An 18,551-nucleotide genomic window follows, 5' to 3' on the forward strand; every position below is an offset into this window, starting at 1 on the left:
ATCCTCGCTGGAAATAGCGGCCCGAGGTGCTCCACGAGCAACACGTCCGTGCTCTTAAGGTGCTCCTAAGGTGCTCTTAAGGTGCTCTCCACCGCCTTCCCTAGCAGGTTTGTCTGGGGACTAGTTTAGGCTGGGAAGTGCTATCAGCCCTTCCCGACTGGACCACCTCGAAATGTGTTGAACATCTCAGAGGGACGGACAGGACAAAGTCACGTCTGAAGCAAAGGGACGACAGGCTGAGCCCCACGATCACAGCTCCCACCTCTCCACCGGGCTGGGGTCCCAACACTGCTCTGGAGAGCACGGCGGGGGTGACAGCACGGGGCAGGGGACACACACAAGTCTCAAGCCCTCTGCCATTCCCGGCAGTGGGTGCCGCTCCCCGAGATGCTGCACTGCCCGATGGAGCGGGATCCATGAGCGGGGCGGCAATCCCCGGGCAAAGCCAGCAGGGTGGCCAGGGGTCCGGCAGCCCGGCCACGCCAGGCTGGAGGGACACCTGGCTGTCGCCGTCACGGCCATGCCCGCGGCCAGGGCCATGCCTACCTCGCGGGTGAAGAGGATGGCGGCATCGTAGTGCTCCTCGTGGTCATCGTCGAGGCGGTTGTGCTGGTGCTGCCACTTGCAGAAGTTCTTGAGCGTGGTGGCGGCGTTCCTGTTGACCTCCAGCCCCTTCTCCTTGTCGCCCAGCGCCACCACCTTCACCACGGCCAGCCGCACGTGGTTCTCCAGGCTGGCGTGCGCGTACAGCCGGGAGGCGATGGAGGCCAGCGTGAGCAGGTAGTGCTGCAGCCCCTTCCCGTACTTGCGCACCATGGAGGCGTCGGCCACCAGCAGCAGCTCCACCTGCCGGGCCCGGGACACGGAGCGCCGCCGCCGCCGCCGCCGCCCGTCCCCGCCCGCCGGCCTGGCGGGGTCCCGGGTCTCGCAGCTGGTGCGGGCCGGCACCGTCTCGAAGCTGAAGCTCTCCCTGCGGAAGACGTGAGGGGCGCGGGCCGGGCCGTCGCCGTAGATCCGCGCCGCGGCCTCTCCGCGCGCAGCGCGGCGCGCCGGGCGCACGGTGTAGCGGGAGCGGCCCACGGCGAAGAAGCCGTCGAGGCCGCCGCAGAGGTTGAAGACGGCGAGCGAGCGCGGGCTGCCGTCCACCGTGCCGCGGTAGTGGCAGCGCGGCCCGTCGCGCTCCAGGTCGAGCAGGAAGCGCTGTCCCCCGGCGTAGAGCACGTAGCCCGCCCTGCCGCCCCCCGCGTAGGTCGGGTCGAGGCGCCGCACGGCCCCGCGGGGCGGCCCGGGGGCGGGGGGCCGGGCGGGCTCGGCAGGTGCGGGCGGCGGCGGCGCGGCGCGGCCGGCACGGGCGGCCAGCAGCAGCCACAGCAGCGCCGGCAGCATCGTGGCCTCGGAGCGGGGCAGCGGGGCGGCGGGAATGGTAATTGTGGTGGTAATAATAATGATGGTAATAACGGGAGGCGGCCGGCGGAGCGCGGCAGAGGAGGTAGGGGATGGGGAGAAAAGGAGAGGTGCGGGGAAGGGAAAAAAAAAAACAAAAAGGAACGACAACAACAGCAAAAAAAATAAAAATAAGAAAAAAAAAGTTCTCTCTCTAGAAGTCAAGTGTGAGTGCGGGAGAAAAAAATGTCAACAAAAGCCGCTCGCGTGTGAACTTTGTGTTTCTCTGCAGGGAAGAGCCGGGAGCACATGGAAGGGGAAGAGAGAGAGAGAGAGAGGGAGAGAGAGAGGCAAAAAAAAAAAAAAAAAAAATTCCCAAAGCGCTGCTGCCGGGGAGGCAAAGTGAGGAGAGAGGAAAAGGAGGAGAGACGGCTCGGAGCCGGCAAGTAGAGAAGTTTGAGCACTTCCCACTCCTCTTCCACTTCTCCGCTGTAGTCACCGGATCATCACCAGCAGCAGCAGCAGCAGGGGCAGGTCTGCTGCGACTCGGCACTTTCTCGGGCTCCGGTGGGCTCCTGTCCTTCTTGTGCCCTCTTTTGTTTTGAAGAGAAGGAGGAGAAGGGGAGAGAAGAAATTCAGGCACCCCAAACCGCCTCGATCGTCTCCGGTGAGATGGTTAAAAAGAAAAAAAAAAAGAAAAAAAAAAGAGAAAAAAAAAGCCCAAGAAGCGGAAAACGTCCTGGATTTCTGTAAAAGCCCCCTCCCTGTATCTTTCCTGTTGTTGTTGTTGTTATCCCCAGTCTGTCGATGTGAACAAGAGGAGAAGGGAGAGAAATGTGAAGATGAGAGGAGGTGGAACAATGAATTTATAGCGGAATGCCATCCTGCAATGGCAATTTCAACAATTCGTCACTGCAGGCTGCCTCTTAAAGGGAGAGCTTCAAAACCACCACTCCCACACTTCCTTCTCATTTAATCAGACAGAAGGAGAAACTTGAGGGGAGGCGGAAAGGGGGAGGGGGGGGCGGCTTCGGGGGGAGGAGAAAAGCAGCGAGAGTGAGCGGGAGAGAGGGAAGCGGGAGAGGAGAAGAGCCGGAGGAAGCCGGGCCACGGCACAGAGAGATGTTTTTATGTGTGTGTGTGTGAGAAAAACGCGAGGTTGCGGCCGCAGAGCCCGCGGGGCTCGGGATGTGCCCGCGGCCGGAGCCGCGCTTACCTCGCGTCCTGCCGGCGCTGCGGCTCGCAGAGCTCGGGGAGCACGACGAGGAGGAGGAGGAGGAGGAAGAGAGGTCTGTGCCTGGCTCCGGAGCCAGCGGGGGAGCTGCCGCGGCTGTGCCGGGCTGGTGGAGCCCCCGGGTCCCGCCGTGTCCCCGCTCGGCCCCGGCCCCTGCCCCGGGCAGCGCGCACTTCCCGTCTTTGTGTGCAGCCCGCCTGTCACTGGTGCCGCAAGCTGTCACCCGTGGGGACCGTGCTGCCCCAGCCCGGCGGCAGAGCAGGGAATGCCTGCTCTGACCTTCGGGATGCCTTCGGACCCCTAGCTCATCCCCCGCTGTCGCACAGAGCCGCTGGCCCCGTCCCCTCGTCTGCCAGCCCCTGCCTGCGGCTCCGGCAGGGACAGGTGACCGCAGCCACCTCTGCACCGTAGCGATGGGATGGGTGGAGATGGCGAATTCCCTGAGCTGGAACGGCTCTGGGAAGGTGAGAGCAAGGGGTCCCCTGAGGATTCCGGCTGATTTCCCCCTGCTGAGCTGCAGACCCCACTCCGACAAACAAAAGTGCTTTTATTTATATTCCACATTTCCTCTCCACGTCCCAGGACAGTGCCAGGAACAGGTGCTCTCTGGCTGCAGGACTCCGCAGGGATTCAGGTCTCCAACCTCATGGTCACCTGCAAGCAGGAAATAAACCTCTGACCACTCTGGAAGAAAATGATGTGCACAGCTGTAATGCTTGGCAGGGTCAGGATGGGTGGTGGGATGCACAGACCTGCCCCTGTAGCTTCCAGGGACTGCTTTCCAAGTCCACCATTTCTCTAAGGAACAGCTTAACTGAAGGCACAAAAGCTTCAAAAATTAATATTCCCGTGTAAATTATTGCATTAGCATGACCCCAAGGTTGTGCTTATGAAATGTTTAACTCACCAAAGTTTTGCAAGTGTTCATTCTTTTTCTGCTTTTCCAGAAAATGGTGATGCCTGCAAACTACAGTTCACTTCTCAACCTCCTGGTATTTCTTTTTCTACATATCAGTGTTCTATCATCCCCAAAAATTCTTCACTAGAGTCAGTAAGTTTCAAAATTAATAAGAGGTATGTATTAGGAAGGTCACATTAACTTTTTGGGCACTGGGCCAGGACTATTCAACATTTAAAAATTTAAACATTTCCTCAGTTACTTAAACTCATTATGAAGTTAAAACAGCAGAAAAAAAATTAAAGAGAGAGAGAGAAGACTCTCTTATTTTGATTGAAAAAAGAACCTGTAATTTTCTTGGATGAGTTTTACTTTTCCTTTGAGCCTAATGCATGTCTGCTCAGCACCAACAATATTTTTATTGACTTCACTGGGACCTGATCAAGCCCTGGATTTGCAAATATGTCTGGGTCCAAACTCCCAGATACCCCTGGGAGAGGTGCTAGAGATGAGATCTGGGATAAGGAATGTATTTTGGATAACAACCTCAGCACATCTCATTAAAGAAGTGTTAGTTTGTCAATGAAAAGGGATATGGTGCACAAGAGGCCAGTGTAATGTTCTCCCAGGCTGCAGCCTAATTCCAACTGTCCGGCCATATAACCTTGGAAAAACAGGAATGCTTAGAGAGGCTGGTGATAATTAAATGGTGTGTCCCACTGCTCATCTCTGGAGCTGTCTTTGATTTCCCAAGTGACAGAAGAAGTTGGCTGGGCTGCCCTGTTACACCAAGCAGGGATCCAGGCTTTCCAGGAAGGTACAAATTATTTTGTGCAAATAACCCCACAGATTAGGAAATCTGTCCTGTTTACATCTCTAAGCTGCAATAACTCAGCGCAGCAGTGCAGTAATGGAAAGATGGGTCAGTCATGCCTCGTGCAATGAGAGGGAACATCTTTTAGTCTGAGAGCCTGGAAGTGTAAGGATAAATCACTGGAATGAATCATCTCTTTCCTCGCAGTTTTGCCCTCTTAGCCTCTTTTTACAGTTAGAGCACTGCCTTTAAACAAGAAATCCTGTTAGCATGTCCCAAGCTGTGGATGACACTCAATCCTTGTCAAGCAGTTCTGACCTGGAAATTTCAAGGCTGACCTTTCCCAACTGAGAGATAGAGAGCCACAAATCCTCAATTAGCTTTGAGGCACAACACAAGCCTTGTACACTTTGGATCAAATTCAACCCCGGTGAAAGAAGATGCAATCCTCTGGAGTCTCTGGGAGCTGCTGTCATTAAAGTTGTGTTTCACCCCCTGGGTTTGTCCATGAAACCTTTTAGGATCCTGCAGATTACAGCCTGGGTAGCAGGGGATTCCTGATCCTGTAGTGTTTTATTCACATAAGAAACTTTGCTCTAAGCATTATAAACACTCACCTGAAGGAGCAGCCTGAGAGGTGTGGAGATACTGGGAAAGTTGTTGATGATTTTATCCAGGTGTTCTTCTAGTTTTGTATAAAAAGGACCTGTTTTACATCACCTCCTTTTCAATGCTCTGGCACATTAGAAGGGGTTAGAAAACCATGAATCCAAGGTTTGTATTGGCCCACACCCCCTGACAAGCAGTCAAGACCTAGCAGGGACGTCCCACCCAGCAACACCTGTCTTTCACCATTAATTGAACTCCTCCTTCTTGGAAATTAAAATAATTCTGTTCAGTTTTCATTGTTATGATATTAGGAGTGTGTGGCATTTCTAACTCATTGGGCAGGGAAGACACCAATTACTGTGGGAAGTAACATTTGTTCTGTAAAATTGTAAGAAGGCTGAGTCAAACTCAAGAAATTTTTGCCTGCCCAACATGTTCTAAATACCAAAAATCAGCATTTGATGGACTTGTGATCAACATTGGGCTATAGCTGGGAATGGACCCAGGTTTGGGTAAGGTCCTATTCCAAAATCTACCTGCAGGGACACAATTCTTAACATAGGACAGCTTTGTCCCTCCTGAGCATGTCTCTTGTGTTAACTTCACTGAAAATTTTAATCTGATGATGTACAGAGGGATGGAGCAGCTCTGCTAATAAGGAAAGGCTGAGAAAACTGGGATTGTCCAGCCTGGAGAGAAAAGACTTTGGGGTGCCCTAATGCAGCCTTCCAGCCCCTGAAGGGAACTTAGAGGAAAGATGGAGCAAGATTATTTATAACAGGCTGTAACTACAGCTTCAAATCACAAGTGAGGATGTGTAGATTAGATATTAGGAAAAAAAATTATATTCTGAGAGTGGCAGGGCACTTGAGCAGGTTGCCCAGAGAAACTGTGAGTGCCTCATCCCTGGAAGTGTCCAGGGCCATGGTTTGTTGGTCTTGTCAGAAGTTTTAACAATGCAAACGTGGTGATTACAGTGCTCAAGTCTGCTCTTCTTAAAGCTTCCCTTCAGTGATGCATTAAAACCACTTAAGAAAGTTATTTCTAAATGGCTCACTAGTAAACAAAATACTCATTATATAAGTAATTTTGCAAAGAATTCTTAAAGATTAATATGTTAGGCTGGTCTTCTGGAAAGGACTAAATATTCCAGCATTTGGAATAAGTTATGCAGCCATTAACCCCCACCCTAGGATAGCAACATATGCAACACTGCCCCTTTTTTGGACTGTGTGTCTTTCTGTGGCTTGGATGTCGTGAAAACCCACTCAGATGGAGACCTCCTGGCAGCTGCTTTGAGGGACTTCAGCTTGCTTGTTGACACTGAAATAAATTTGTGGTTGATAAACAGGAAAACGCCCCCATTACTGGTGCATCCTTGCTGCCAGTCTCACCAGGTGGGTTGGCAGCTGAGTGCCCCTGGAGACTGAGGTAACTTCTGCATCCCTGCCCTCTCCCATTTCCACAGCTGGCATTTCCATGGAGTCCAGGACAAAGTTTATTTATTTATTTATATTTAAATTTATTTCTATAAAGTATTTATTTATAGGTCAAGTAACATCTACCTCAGGAAAACAATCAGGAAGTATTTTCACAAGGAAGACACAGGCTGTTGCTCAGTTCCTTGGATGCCAGGTTGTGCCTTTGAGCCCCTCACAAGCCACCCCTGCATTTGTCCACCACCCCTAGCAGTTGTAACTGGCCAGGCTCTTCAGTCTGAACAAAATAATGAACTTAAAGCAGTCATATTTGGTCAGGAATGCAAGTGGTTTTGGTGGGAACACCTGTGGCTTTAAGGCAAAATGTTTTACTTGGTTCCTGATGGTCAATGAGATCTTCAAGGCAGCAAAGGAGACACCTTTGCTTGGGGGTTGTGTTTTTATAACTTTCATGTGCAAGCAGTGCATCAAGGCTATAACAGTGCCAGCAGGCTGAAAATTTTGCATTTAACATCAGCTCCATTTTCTGTCAGGGCTGAGGAGGCAGCCACGAGGGGTGTGGCATTAAATTGGGTTGGGCACTTTTAAAATACTGTATTGTTTTACTGTAACAACACGAGGATGTTGTGAATTTGTGGGTACCGTATCAAATTAAAATAGGAAACAGTCTGAGGCCTGGCTAGAAATCAAATTGTTGAGGTATCATGGAAAAGGAAAGGAGATTTCTGCAAGATTAAACATAAATAAAAATATCATGTAATAAAAGTAGATATCTTACAGTGAGCTGATGGGTCAAAAGAAGCAGTGGGATTGTCCAGTCAGGAGGAGAAGGAGGTGCAAATGACAAATTGTATTTCTTAGATTTTCAGGCATTAACCTGGAGAATAGGCTGGAAATGGACTCACATAAGCCATAACACAAGTGAATATTTGTGACCATTGAACCTACCATGAATTTTATTTAAAAACAGGTGTTGGGTGGAGGCAGTGCTCTGCAGGAAGTATCACATGTTACAGAGTAAGCATCAGACCCTTCTCCTTTTTTATTTTCTGAACAGCAGCAAGATAATCAGAGGAAGGGTAAAATGTTAAACTTTCCATGTAAAAAAAAAAAAATGACACTTGTTATAAAAATACATTTTAAGGGTGCAAGAAGTGCATGTGATGTATTCTACAGCTGTTCCTTCAGAGGAGTAGAAGGCCTGAAAAACTCTCGAGTGTAGTTTATATGAGGAGCAGCAGACATTTAATTAATCTCAGTCTTAGAATTTTACAGCCAATATGTGGTCTCTGAACATCCCTGCTGTAGTTAGCAGAACATCTGTAGTAGAAAAACAGAGCTCAAATAAATCTGCCTTCTCTTGCACCCCTCCAAACCTTAGCACTTTTTGTCATTATTTCTTGAAATATCGTTCCAAAGATGTGTACGTTCAGCTTCTCCCTGTCCTCCCAGCATTTCTTTTGCACATAGCCTGGATATAGATCCTATATTCTGAAATAGCTAGATCTGAAATTCTGGGGCAATTATAATAAAATAAATGCCTCAAATATTTTATTTTTTGAAATTATTTTCTTTTTCAGTCAAGTTCTCAGTTGCTGCACATTGGGATGGTTCCATGTGGGCAAATTGTTAGAGGCATAGCTTTATGAATTTGCACATCTATAAATGATATTCCAGGACTGGAGGTGGAATATCTTTTTCCATGTCATCTGAGGCATAAACCAGAAAATGTACTTCCCTAGACTTCAAAGTGGAAACTGTAAGAGTGATTAAAGAGAAATTTAAAACAAACATTCGCTTGCCAGATCTCACCTGGCATTAACACACACGCTCCACCACTTCAGAGATCCAGTTCTGGTTGCTTTGTGCACGGATTTTTCCATCTCCCTCCTGGTTGCCCCGAAACTGGGGGAAGGACGGACTTTGCAGGTCCTGGGAGGAGGCAGGGAATGCTCTCAGGTGGCACCACTGCCTGGCCCAGAGCTCCTTTTGGCTTGTCCCCACTCCAAAGGGAAAGGTGATAACCCAGAGCTTGCTCTCCTGGCATTAATCCCCAAGCAGGACCGTTTTGGGAGCTCTGGCTCTCCAAGAGGGCTTGGAAGTGCTCCCAGGGTGCTTCTGGCGTGATCCTGCTTTTGGAGGGATTCTGCTGTCACCTCCACTGGCTGTGCTTTGGTTTGCACCAGAGAGGGGTCACAGGGGGTTCCTTTGGGCTGAAACTCAACCAGAAATGTGCTGCCATGGGCACACAGGGAATAGAGAGAGCTGGAGCAAATAAATCCTCCCGAAGGGGCACTGAGTGGGTGCCACGTCCTGAGCCAGCTCTTCCATGTCCAGATCTCCCATCCAGCTGCACTCCTTCCTGGAGCAGCCAGTCCTGCTGCTCCAGAGGAACAGGGTCAGCTGAGCCCTGCACACGGTTCCTTTTCAAAGGTTTTAGACATTGTGCAGGCTGAGATCAATTTGTAAGTCAGGGATGCAGCTTTTGGGATATATTCTCCTGTCTCTAGCAGCGGAGAGCATCCATGTAATGATTAGCACAGGCGTGTTAATGAGCAGCGCACACATTTTAAGGTTTAGCACATATCCTGCAGTACACTCACTTCCCTCAGAAGGGCTGGGAGGTCCTTGTGACATTTAAATGCTATTTTAGTCTTATTTTAAGGGCTTAAATGGGTCTCAAGTGATGCATTAGGCTCAGGCTGGCCTTGGGCGTAAGGGCGCGATTCACCCCAAAAGAGAAGCCCAAACACAAGTCTCATCACAGCTGCAATATTCATTTCTGGAAGGCTCCCAGCAGGTCCTATCCAAGCCACTAGACAGGCAGTTTGAGTTTTTCCTAATGATTACACAGTATCCTGGAGTCACTTGGACAACTTCCACCGAGAATGAAACTCTTTGTATTTAATATCCCCTGAAAATAAAAGTGGTATAAGAGAAGGGCCTCAGTCTTTTTCTTCTTTTATTGCTGCTGTTGAAAAGGTTTAGCCCACAGGGATTGGAGCACTGGGCAAAAATACAAAATATGCAGTACATCCTGTTACACCAAAGCAGGCAGATCCTCTCCCGTAACAACCAGACCAGTACAATGGGAGACTTTGTCTGGTTTTCCTGACCATACAGCCTGCACGGGCTGTCATTAGGGTTTCCATTTCAGGAAGTTAAATGGTGGAAATTGATAAATATCACGACTCCTTTTTCACCATTGTTCCGGGAGGGTGTGTGTTTGAAAGGGATGGGGGAGCTCTATTACCTGATACTGCAGTGGAAGTATTCCTGCAACAGGAAATTATTTCTCTCCTTACTGGACACCCAGAATATCATCAAATATGAATCTTGGAAATCTTCAGCAGCCATGATGCGAAGAAATTCAAAAAGAAATAAATAAATGCAGTGTTTAACAGATATGATATATGGGCAGAGCGCAGAACAGCTTGATCTTGAGTAGATGTGAACAACTGGTCCTTTCAAAATCCATCTATCCTGACCTTCAGCAGGAGAAAAACCTGAGGTCCACTTGACAAAAACACTCTTCTGCTCTACATCACACTACAAAATCTCTTGTGGCCTGAAATGGATTTACAAAGGAGTATAAAAACACCTAGCCCACATTTCAGGGCATCCAAACTTCCCAACCAAACCAAACTTTTGCTCTCCTGCAAATAGTCTGAGTTGCAGGGATTTCATCATAGCCTCAGGGCTGTTTCCCAAATCACCTATTCTCTCTCTTCTCTGCTCTGTTTCCTGCAGTATTTTCAGATTTTTCTTCTCCCAGGGGAACATTTTGCAACGTTCATGTCATGGTCTAGATCATAACCACACCAGGCAACCTTATTTCCGTTCCTGATGTTTACTGGGGTTTATGTGCTCCAGTATGAGCTGACAAATGTGTGTACTCCAGCCCTTGCCAGTGAACAGCACAACTTTCCATGGTTCATAAAAACTCACCCATCCCAGTGCAGCAGAACCATTCTCCTCTGCTCAGAGCTGGAGTTCACCACTTCCCAAACATGGAAACCACATGGCGACATGTTTTAAGGGAAAACATAACCAAGCAATGTCCCACCCATGACCTTTCCCAACAAAAACCTCCCCTTCCCATGCTGGAACTCCATCCAGTACAGCACCTGGTGTCCCACAAGGTGCCAGCTGCTGTTGTGTGAGGAAGATGAGTGTTACCACTATGTTTATGCCATGTGTTCACACCCAAAACGCTCAGATTGACCCACCTGACTCATTAAAACTCGGTATTTTCAGGGAAGAAATGAGAGTTTTTGGAAAGGTGTTCCAATGCTTATTAACCTTAACTGGTAAAAAATGGCACCCATCTGAAATCCTCCTACCTGCAGTGCCCAGACATCACACCTTATTAAACATTTTCCTGCCAGTCTGAAGAGTCTGCTACTTATTTTTTTCCTAGTTAGGCAAATTATAGATAATAGCTCATCACTCTGACCCTTTCTTTGCGAGGCACAGTAAGGACCTTGTGCCTATGCAAAGAACAATTTTTCAATATTTCAGGTCTGTGTTTTGGCCTCCTTCAGCTAATCCAAAATATCTCTAAGCTGGACAAAGCTATTTTTTTACTGCTGCAACTTGGCTTCCATAACTCTGTTGGGCAGAGACCACACCAGGAACTCATTACCTGAGGAACAGCAGCAGCTCGTCCCTTTGCTTTTGCACAGCCCCTGCTTCTCTGGAGAGAATGCTCCCCTTCTAAGGCCATGGTTTGCAGACTTTGTTTCCAGAGGCACTGCTCTGCTCCAGACTTCATCATCAGGATCCTAAATTCTTCATGCCAGTGTCCAGCACATTTTAAAGCTTAGGCTGCCTCCAAAGCTGATTTTATGATTTATGTTACTCTGATTTTATACTTCAGTCACCAGTGTTGTCCCTCAGGGCTCTGCATTGGGACAGATTAGATAAAAGGAAGGAATTCTGCCTGGTGAAGGTGGGAGGCCCTGGCACAGGGTGCCCAGAGGAGCTGTGGCTGCCCCTGGAAGTGTCCAAGGCCTGGAAGTGTCCAAGGCCAGCCTGGATGAAACTCTGAGAAACCTGGGATAGTGAAAGATGTCCCTATCCACAACAGTGGGGTTGGAACTAGATGACCTTTAAGGTCCCTTCCAACCGAGGTCGTTTCATGACTCCGTGATTCTCCGTCTATTTGCAGGCCGCTGATAAAATGATCAAACTGTGTTGTGCCGAGAATTGTGTGTTTTGCTATAGGGGAGGAAAGCCTTGCTTGATGCTGTCTCCTCACAATCACACGTTGAGGTCTCTCAGTTTCCAATCCAGCCAACATTTGCTGCATATTTTCTGCTCCTCAGCAAATCCACATGAACAACCCTGAGCAACCACAGCGTAATGAGGGTGAATAATAGTTCTTGGTTGTACAGTCACTTCCTCCCTATCCCCTGTAAGCTGCAGCCTTTGCCTTCCAGGCCCAGGGCTGCTGTGTAGGACGTGGCTGTAGGGGTCCCTCAGAGTGAAGTCAGCCTTCCTGAGTGCCACTGACAAAGACATGACCTCACTGCAGCCCTGTTTTGGCTGCTTGGACACGTTTCTACTTATAGGGCTCCCTCCTGCACTTCACAGAGACATAAAAACCCCCTGTCCTTTCCTGTTTGCATCTTCTGAAGAGCTCATTTTGGTGAATTTTAATTGCAGGTTTTTTTTTTGGTTTTTTGTCTTACTTAGAACAGTCTGTCTGCAGTTTTGTGTAGATGAGGTCAGAGCAATTTTGCAGTGGAGAGCATTATAGCAGTCTCACATCCTCACTCCCCAGTCAGCAGGATCAGGGAGAGAATTGGAAGAGTAAAAGCTGGAAAACTCATTGGTCAGGATAAAGACAGTTCAGTGGGGAAAGCAAAGGCTCCACAAGCAAAGCAAAACAAGGAATTAATTCACTTTTTCCCATGGGCAGGCGCTCAGCATCCCCAGGAGAGCAGGGATCCCCATCACACCTAACAGTGATTTGAGAACACAAACCCCATCACTCCAAATGTCCCCTTCTTCCTCCTTCTTCCCTACTCTTCATATCCTGAGCAGGATGTCACTGGGATATCCCTTTGGTCAGCTGGGGTCACCTGTCCTGGCTGTGTTCCCTGCACCCCCAACCTCCTCCCCAGGAGCACGAAAAGAGGAAAGGCCTTGGCTCTGTGTGAGCCCTGCTCAGCAATAACAAAACCATCTCTGTATGATCAGACCCAAAACACAGCCCCACATCAGCCACTGGGAAGAAAACTAAATCTGCCTCAGCTGAAACCAGCACAAGGAGAAAACATTTAGTAGGTGAGGAAAATCTGCCAGTGCTCGACAAAAAGCCTCACTGCACATCACTGTGCACAAGCTGTACTTGTCCTTGGAAGCAAATGCTGACTGAGGTGCGATATTTGATTGGTTTTGGTGTTGTTTTTTGATCTGTGTGCTCATTTACAGTGATAAGCAGTAGTCTTGACACAGTGACTGGAATGGGGCACAGGCAGAATTCCAAGACAAAGCCAGCAGATGCCGTGGGTCCGTGAAAGCCACATGAAGTTGGTTTTCTGATGGTTTTCATTATGTTGTGGTGCGAGTGCCCTGCATTCACATGGCTTTACGGATTTTAGCAAGCTCTGCCCTTAGTTTGAGTTTCAGGCTCTTTCTGCAGATTTGAGGGCACTCTGTGTGCATGTAAGGGAGGGATTTTATTTCATTTTTTAATGTTGGAAAGCAAAACACTCTCTTTCTCCTTTACTTGTTGTGCTACCAGGAAAACACTGGGAGACTTATTGGTCAATACCTCTTAGAGTAAAAGTTAGTAATGTTTCCCAGTAATAAATGCTGTGGCAAAGACACGAATTCCTTTCAAGTTCTGAATCAGACTATTTTTTTCCCCTCCAAACCATCCCTCAGATCTGAGGCGCTCTGAAAAGAAGGGTTTTCATACGGAACCCAGAACTCTCTGTATTGTTAATGGGACTGTCAAGGTGCTGTTTTCACAAGATGTGATTCAGAGAGCTCAGCCACCCACACAGGCAACTGCAACCACAAGAGGCAACACTTCAGAGCATCCTATCTGAGAATCCATCTAGAGGACATTTCAGACAGACCTGAGGCTCCTCTGCTCCTGCTTGGAAGTGCCTGGACACCAGCCAGCTCTAATTTAGAAGTCCTGCAGACATGTTAGCTCAGTTCTGTGCTTGAGCTAATATATCAAAGCCCTTGCAATCATCTGCCTGGAGATGATGCCTTGTGGTAAAGCTCAGTCCTCAGGTGATCCGGGGTTTTGTTCCTTGCGTGGATGACAGAGGAATTTTGCCTCAGAATAAAAGCACTCAGGGGAAGAGGGAGTTTTTTGCTTTCTGCCATGCCATACCCGTTGATTAGGCCCGGCAGATTTTTCTGGTTTTAGTGAACTTCTTTGGATCCTGTCGAAGTGAGGAAGGTTTTTAACAACCTCCACCACTCTCTGCCCTGCTTTGCGCCCACTCGGTCCTGGCCAAACCCCAACCCTCAGCCACAGCCTGTAGGACTCCTTTCCTAGTGCACATGCTTTGCAGATTAAAAAAAATAATAAATAACTTGAATCAGAGGAAAAGCAGGCAGAAACCCCCTGCCTGCAGTCCCGTGTCACACCCAAAGCAAAACCGAGGGTTCTTGGCTCTCCATCCCAGCAGACAACAAGTTTGCACCTGAATCCTTTGGAAGCAAAACCTTTTCAGGAAAAAAGGCATCTGGCCCGAAACGTAGCATGGATTCCTTTGTTTAGCTTAGCTGAATCCCACGGTTTTGCGTTTTCATCCCTCAATCCTCCCTAGCAGAGGAACAAATCTCCGGTAATTTGAACACATGCTCGGGTAACTTGTTCCATATTCTCCATATTCCATTTGCATTCAGCGGCTCTGCCACGATTCCCCCGTGCAGAGAAACAGATGGGCAAACAAAACCAAGGACGGCCCTGCCTCGCTGCACCTGAGTTTTGGGTTGGAATCTATGCAAACTTGGGGACTGAAATTCCTGCAAAACATTTTTGGTTGTTTTTTTTGGGTTCCCCCCCCCCCCACTTCTTCAAACAAAATGAAACGTGAAACCACTCCAGATTAGAGCATGTAAATGGATTTGGAGATAAGATAGGCTTTGTTTTGTTTGAGACTCAGAAAGATAACTTTATGTAAAACTCCTTGTTGTTGGCAGCCTACTTTCTTTGCCGGGATATGATTTAAAGTCATCATTTACCAGCTTTTTTCGCAACACTTTGATGGGAGTAGGAGGAAGGTGGTGGTGGGAAGCCTTTCCATGGGAGGTTTGCTGGATAGTTATGAAAATGTTGGATTTAAAGCCCTGTGCAGCAGAACTTCTCTGCTTGTTTTTTTTTTTTCTCTGAAAAATCAGACCCAAGGTTGACCGTGTCTTTTTCATCGTGTTGATACTGTCTGTACCTTTGATAAAAAACACTCAAGAATGAAACCTCTGTTCTGTTAAAGGATGTTCTCCAAAAGGCAGAGTTTTAATCTGAGGCAACTGGTATTTTACTGACTCAGACAGCAATGCTTAATGATTGTTAACAGTATTTAGTGACTGTGAATGTTCAACCTGTATTTGCTTTGATTTCTGTTTTGTCTCTCACTCCCTTCACTAGAGGCTGAAAAACTCCTGAAGAGCTGGGAAATAGTTTTGCAAAACTTCTGCTAAAGAGCTGGGAGATCTTTGTGATGTTGAGTGAGTTTGTTGTGCTCTGCCCTTTCCAGCTTTTCTACCTCCAGCAGCAAGACCGAGATGGAACCTGCTGATTGTTGGAAAGCAGGAGACCAATTGCTGAACAATAACTTCACAAAAATAAATAAATTGCCTTCAGCTTAATGTCTACCGTTGTGATTTCTAGGTTTTTTGTTTGGTTGGTTATTGTTTCCTTCGGTTTTTTTTTTAAGGGCTGGCACTTTTCTAGGTTTTTTAGCATGACAGCAACGAAAGTTCGTCAGTTAAAAATAAATTTGGTACAGATTTGGTACCTAAAAAGGTTCACTGCTGCTTAGATAAATTTCAAAGACTGAAACTCTTGATGAGAGATTTTCTGGAAAACCAGCCAAGTCCCCAAGTTGAAGTCACACAGCAAAGTGGTCCTGAAATATCCAATGCCTCTTGTATATACAGAAAAATTTGGTTTTTGGGCTTATTCTGGATGAGCTGGATATGGCAGATCCTTATCCAAATGCCATAAGCATCCAAACTTGCAGGGAGCTGGAGCACCTACAAATGACCTGCAGGAATTGTGAAAGGGCAGCAAAACCATCCCCACAGGTTCCCACATTTGCATTCCAGAGGAGTGCCTGAGGCCGTCCTGGAAATCCTAAATGCAGTTGAAAGTCTCTGACAAATGGCTGAGGAGTTTTGTAAAACCCCTAAATAATTTAGGAACAGGTTTGGTAATCCCTTGAAATGGCAGGCTTTGGAAAATCCCAGCGATGTGGATTTATCATTACAAATGAGAGACAAGTGTGGCAAATCTGTGAAAATCAGCTATCACATTTTATCTTCTCCCGCATCTCTGCCTCAATTTGTTCCAAATCTTGGAACAAAGGAACACTTTGGTGCCCGAGCCATTCAAGAACAGTTTTCTTGCAGATCAAATGGCATGTCTGAAAGCATCTTGAACCTACAAATATTATTGCTATGATACTGCAAAGGTTCTTTCACGCATTTGATATGAGGACAGTGCTGACAGATCTGCTGCCTCACCTAATACTGGTGTTTGAAGAAGTAAGATTTCACTAAACATTAATCCTACATTACATAATTTTATTTTTATAATTCTGTTTGAAAAGCAAACTTGCCTAGTTTTTCCTTTACTGCTGTTAGTTGTACAAATATTTACTGACTCACCTAAGCCGGGGTTTCCACTCAAACAGTTTTTACCCAGCCGAATGAGGTAATTTAAAAGGTCATTTACAACTAAAAAGAATTCTCACATACATCAAAACATAAGTTTTATTTCTGGTGGAAGGGAGGGTGATTTGCTACCATCAGTCTTGAGCTAGGCTTTATTTCATAATGCAGTAAATGTTGCTACCCATCAAATCCAACCAATTCACATGACATTGGTGTATGATCAGGGTTGTATGATCAGCTGTATGAGGGTTTTCTGTGTTTTGCTGGAGGTGTGGAGTTGTATGCAGGTTCCCAAAGAGTGGGAAAATGCAATTCCCTCAGTCCAGAGATGCTCCAGGGTGCAGCAGTCTCGGGGTGGACCAGGAGCAGCCAGGGAACTGGAGGCACAGGAGGAAGGAGTGAGGGAGGCATTCACTGTGCAGGCTGCCCGAGAGGCCATCAGCACAAGGGACCCCTCTTTGGAAGGATTCTTTCCCCCTTTTCCCTCATTTCAGTTTTGGTTTAAAGAAATAGGATCAAAAGGTAGAATGCCATTAGTCCTAGCTTTGTTAGAAGGAAGCCAGCACTAAATCATGTTTCCTTCTAGGATAAGAATTCTCACATACATCAAAACATAAGTTTTATTTCTGGTGGAAGGGAGGGTGATTTGCTACCATCAGTCTTGAGCTAGGCTTTATTTCATAATGCAGTAAATGTTGCTACCCATCAAATCCAACCAATTCACATGACATTGGTGTATGATCAGGGTTGTATGATCAGCTGTATGAGGGTTTTCTGTGTTTTGCTGGAGGTGTGGAGTTGTATGCAGGTTCCCAAAGAGTGGGAAAATGCAATTCCCTCAGTCCAGAGATGCACGGGGTGCAGCAGTCTCGGTGTGGACCAGGAGCAGCCAGGGAACTGGAGGCACAGGAGGAAGGAGTGAGGGAGGCATTCACTGTGCAGGCTGCCCGAGAGGCCATCAGCACAAGGGACCCCTCTTTGGAAGGATTCTTTCCCCCTTTTCCCTCATTTCAGTTTTGGTTTAAAGAAATAGGATCAAAAGGTAGAATGCCATTAGTCCTAGCTTTGTTAGAAGGAAGCCAGCACTAAATCATGTTTCCTTCTAGGATCTGCTTTCTATTTTGGTGATGTGAAGAATGGGATCTGAATACACATGGGCCCATTATTTATCCTCATCTTCTTTCCTATTTTTCCTCTACGTTTTTTAGTTTAACTGCAGCCCTGATTGTCTGTTTCCAAGGCCTTGACAAATGTGAGCAGCCCACATCCTTAGCAAGGCCAGGAATGCTGCTGTGACATTTTCCAAGCCTACCCCAGGTAGGATATTCCCTGAACTGCAATGGAGTCATCCAGCTGCCCTCAGTGGTTTGGAGCTCAGATCCAAGGTGTGTGGTGGAATGTGCAGGAGAGATCTGGATCAAATTCCTCCTCAGTGTCTGTTTTATAGAGGAAGGAACTGCTTAGTGGGGCTTCCCAGTCCAGGTCTCAGTGCTCAACCATATCATCAGCCAAAAAGGGGAGAGTTATGAAGAGCCCCTGACTGCTGTTTTCAAAAGAAATGCCTTTCTCAGGCCTCTGCACTGGAAGCATCTGTTCTTATTTATGCAATTTTTCATATACAAGAGGCTATCATACATCTTCATTCTGGAGAGATTATTCCTGATTGGAAAAAAAAACAAAAAAAACCAAACAGCAAACAAATCCCAACCCAAACCAACCAAACCTAAAAAGAAAACAAAACCAAACCCAAACCAAACAACATTTGATAGGAAAATACAAATCTCACACCTTGAAAATATCTCCAAAGAAGGTGAGACTGGCTCCTGGGTGTGATGTTTTCACCCGGGCTGGCTCTGCTTCAGCAAAGCACTCAAGTGCATCCATGAGCCTGGATTTTGAGTGGATTTTGTGGAACAGCAGCCAAGCAAACTCATAGTACATCCTGGTGCAGGGAGGAACCTGATTAAAGCTGTTGTAAGAGACCACTGGAGAAAGCCAAGTGCTCTGCACAACAACTTTTATTGATCCCATAAAACTCAGGAACACTCCTCTTAGCCAGCCACCTATTTTTGCCTGCTATTTACAAAAATATGAACCCTGCTATTGGTGTGTTTAAACCCAAAGAGCACTTTTGCAATAAGTCCCAGCATTTAGAGTGCTCCGTGAAAGAAACATCCGTGCTCTCCCCACTTGTGCAGCTACAGAAAACTCCTCTCTGCTTTGGAGCTAGATAAGAGTGATCCATGGTGATGGAGAGAGGATTTGTGCCAGGAGGCACAGATTGAAACATGGAAAGTTTCATCTGAA

The 18,551-nt window shown here is 47.3% G+C and overlaps 1 protein-coding gene across 1 annotated transcript in view; it reads right to left on the reverse strand.

The window, feature by feature from the left end:
• The window catches only part of ADAMTS5 (ADAM metallopeptidase with thrombospondin type 1 motif 5), a 39,966-nt gene extending 37,606 nt beyond the window's left edge, over positions 1 to 2,360 (reverse strand). Inside the window, exon 1 of the mRNA XM_041460443.1 lies at positions 547 to 2,360. Within this exon, the coding sequence (XP_041316377.1) occupies positions 547 to 1,386 (840 nt within the window). The 5' untranslated portion in view covers positions 1,387 to 2,360. The remainder of the gene's footprint in view (positions 1 to 546) is intronic.
• Positions 2,361 to 18,551: the final 16,191 nt, after the last annotated feature.

The sequence above is a fragment of the Pyrgilauda ruficollis genome, unplaced genomic scaffold (genome assembly GCF_017590135.1).
Source record: "Pyrgilauda ruficollis isolate IOZ18807 unplaced genomic scaffold, ASM1759013v1 scaffold143, whole genome shotgun sequence".
Classification (NCBI taxonomy): Eukaryota; Metazoa; Chordata; class Aves; order Passeriformes; family Passeridae; genus Pyrgilauda; species Pyrgilauda ruficollis.